Here is a 3,685-nt window from a genome sequence, read left to right on the forward strand (position 1 = left end):
TCTGCATATGTTCACTGATACGGATTACAATAATCATACAAGAAAATGTCACAATTTTCAATATTTTGTACCTGGGTTGAAAAGAGAAGGCGGCAGCAGGTAAAAGCAGTTCGTGTCCACTATGTGCCTGCAGAAATGATCTCGATGCTTTGGCTTTGCAAAAGCCACGCACCAATTGATTATTCGGTTTGCTGGCAAGTGGTACTGCTGAAGGTGAGGGTAAGAATTTCAACGTCAACCGCAAAACTTTGCACAGAGACAAGGCCATGTTTGCGAATGTTTTTGTAAAGGTGAATTTAGTGATATAAATAGGTGAGATGGATGGAATGACGCAGAGTATTGAGGAAATTGGTGCTTAATAATTCAGCACTATTTATCTCCTACAAAGGAAACCGTCTACTTTCTGTGCAGCTCTGATGTTGTTACATGGCCCTCTCAATTGAGTCTCCGGGGAAAAGTTGCATCTTCCTTTGGAGACCATAGTTTGTTATTAATGAATTGCTACCCTGCCGGGCCTGACCTGACTAATACTGCTCTGAACAAATACAAACTTGTTACTTGATGATGTGTTGAATTCTAAAAAAAATAAAATTTCTCGCGAGTCGTGAGTCGTGACTCCATCACATTTGATGGACGAGACTCGAGAGTGCCATATATTTTTAAATATATTGTACATACATATTTACGTATTTATATCTACGTAGTATTCACATATGTATGCAGAAAAGGTACATGTAGTACCGAACTCAAGAATTAAATATTTCTTAATACATTTTGTTCAATTTCGGAAGCACATACATGTGAGAGATCGTAGAGATGTCCCGTGGCATTCGCCTATAGCTGTATACATAGCATCCAAATAAAATAGTATTGTACCGTAAATATTCCTCGGTGCGGATGCTCTCGAATACGTATGTCACCGTAAATAACATAGCGAATGAGTATTGACAGCTACATATCGACCTTGTATCGTGGATATACAGAAGCGTACAAGTGTAGATGAGTTTTCAGTAACGCAAATTGAGAACACGAACTATGGCAAGTTGTTCAGCTGTACCGTGGAGGGCAAAGGTAATTATTAAGGGCTTTTTTAAGGCTGCAGAATTTTTATCGTCGCTGACCAGATACCCTCCATTGGATGTCAACTCGGACTTCAGCGTGGGCAGGCTTTTGCTGAATACAGAGAGACCAAAGTCTAGCGTGTGCTAATTGGCAAACGCTCCTACAAGGGGCGAGGACTTAATCTTGATATTGTCGAAGGTATCTTCTCTCATACGGATCAAAGCAGAGAGTGTACGCAATACCAGACCTTTGTTTTCCAGGTTCATGTGGTAATTGATGTCCTTTTTAGGAATGTCAGCGCCATCAATTGTACCGATCTCGGACCTCTCAAGGCTCAGGAGTCGCAGCGATGGTAGGGGGATGACGGTGAGAGTGGACAGATCTCCCAGCGGTTGATTCGCATTTTCGGGATTCTGCTGCCGGAGAACAGGATATTGGTCTATGGAATCCTATCGCATGGCTTTGAGCAGATAGTAGATAGTACCTACCAAGTAAATACGGGAGGAGCGCATAGTATTCTTTACTAAAAGGTCAGGAAACATGTACTGTCAGGTCGTCAGAGTCAGGTCGGGTAAATTGCTGTATTCAGAATCTGCGTGCTGCAGCGACAAGTACACACATGAGACTATAATTCGCAAAATTCTTGCGGTGATCTGTAAACTAGTTCTGATATTCTATATAACCTACATCGCTAGTATTGAATCGTTGATGAGCCCTTCGCCAGGAACCTGAGCTGGCAGTGAAAGCAGCACGCTTCTGCCAAACATGGCAACACCTCGGTAAACGCGCACCATCGCCGTGTTTGCTTGTATGCGGTATGACAGTTTATACAGTACTGTATGTAAAGAATAGCACCAGCATCCCGGTCAAATATGTATTCACAATACTATGGCACACATCCAATTGCGCACGATACTGTTGACATGATTTCTGGTGACACGTTCATTGCTCGACATATTCATGGGCGCAAACATAAAAGAATAGCACACTAAACAGATATATTTATATTTACTTACTCATGAAATACAGAATGTGTTCATTTGGGGTGCAAATTCCATCCTGATCGTTCAAACAATACCTCGGTTCTCAGTTGCGACATAGAGTCAGTATAAACTCTATTGTCAGAAGGCTATAGTATGTAGAAGGCTATGATTTTGTAAAATTTGTGGTTGCTTTTATATATTGTTATATATGTAGAAAGTAAAAACAAAACAAACCGAAAAACAGTGGCTCCATGACTCATAGTATATATTTCTTATTGATCAAAAATTGAAAGTCGTATAAAAACAGCCTAGCAACTTGATTTTAATTGGCTCGATTGGCGCTTGATTTTATGCTACATCGCTGTCGGCTTATGAATTGGCAGAATTGTATTTATCATGTCACTTTTGTGAGCTGAGTGACCTTTGAGAGGCCGAGAGTCATATAACTAAATACTAACTTCCTGATCGATTGAAGGCTATGTAAGAGACTAAGGGTCGACTGGTCGATGGTCATGGAACCTAATATAGAGTTTCTTATTTTTAAATATACCTTCTGATGCGGATCGTATCAGCTGCTCAGTCGCGAGTCGTTCTTCTCTGACAGCGTTGGTGCATTACATTGGAAAGTTCTAGCATTTGAGGAAACCCTTATTCTTGTATACATTCAGCGACACCATGGGTGCTATACAAAATTTCCTTGTCTATAGTATAACTGTCGTATCTGTTCTTGCAGGCGACGATGATCTGCGTGACGGAGACAGTCGCCTAAAATTTGCCATCGGATCATCTTCGTCGTACGAGGAAAGTCGAAAGAAAGGTGTGGCATCTTCCAACTAATTACAATATATGAATCTGCGTATTATCCTGTAAAAGATAACTTTGCGATCGTTTGTGCTGATGTCCAAATGTAGAAATTAAGTATTTGTCCGTGAGTGCAGATTACTAGAAAAACAATGATATTTCCCTAAAACTTTGCTTCATGGTACATAGTGCATACTTCTTTCTATGTTTTTTAATTTAAAACCGTGATGCTTTAGCTTTCAAAAGTGTATATATTATATTTATATGAAATTTACGTTGGTTCACTTTATATGCCTCACTGCAGATAGTTTAGTACAGTACTGTAAATAGATATAAGAAGACAAGAAAGTTACGCATCCGCAGTGAATTGGAAACAATGTTTTTTTAGAGTATGTGAATTAATCGTAGCCCGAGGCTTCTGAATTGTCTCTATGTCCTAAAACTGCACGCATACGGATTCAAATCCTGATGAACACTAACAGTCACCCTTTCTTATATAGATTACGACGAAGGGGTCAATAACTCATCCCACGAGAGGGATGATGATGATGACGAGAATGAGAGCGGAGTGATACTCCTCGCAGCAGTCGTTGCTATCAGTGTGGTGGCACTCGTACTGTTCGGTGTGGTTCTGTGGTTTTGCGCTAAGAGACGCAGACAGAGGCGGCAGCAAACCATGGATACCGAGATTAATAAGAAACAGAAAAACAGAAGGTAAGCGCTATGTATGTGCGTTTATCATATGACAGTGGTATTGCGCATGCTGAGTGACATCAAGTCAAAAGGAGAGTATGCATAGCACTTACATATGAGAAAAGGTTTGTTACATTGATTGGTGA

The 3,685-nt window shown here is 40.4% G+C and overlaps 2 protein-coding genes across 2 annotated transcripts; one reads left to right on the forward strand and one right to left on the reverse strand.

Moving 5' to 3' along the window:
• Positions 1-1,083: 1,083 nt before the first annotated feature.
• SARC_13445 (hypothetical protein) lies at positions 1,084-1,574 on the reverse strand (the record flags this gene model as incomplete). The annotated part of the gene is made up of 2 exons (XM_014292423.1): positions 1,084-1,511; positions 1,551-1,574. The coding sequence occupies 2 exons, from the start codon at positions 1,572-1,574 to the stop codon at positions 1,206-1,208; spliced, it is 330 nt and encodes a 109-aa protein (XP_014147898.1). The 3' UTR covers positions 1,084-1,205.
• A 1,007-nt stretch (positions 1,575-2,581) lies between these two features.
• On the forward strand, positions 2,582-3,564 carry SARC_13446 (hypothetical protein; the record flags this gene model as incomplete). The annotated part of the gene is made up of 2 exons (XM_014292424.1): positions 2,582-2,862; positions 3,347-3,564. The coding sequence occupies exons 1-2, from the start codon at positions 2,721-2,723 to the stop codon at positions 3,562-3,564; spliced, it is 360 nt and encodes a 119-aa protein (XP_014147899.1). The 5' UTR covers positions 2,582-2,720.
• Between the last annotated feature and the right edge of the window lie 121 nt (positions 3,565-3,685).

The sequence above is a fragment of the Sphaeroforma arctica genome (assembly GCF_001186125.1).
Source record: "Sphaeroforma arctica JP610 unplaced genomic scaffold supercont1.3298, whole genome shotgun sequence".
Lineage (NCBI taxonomy): Eukaryota > Ichthyosporea > Ichthyophonida > Sphaeroforma > Sphaeroforma arctica.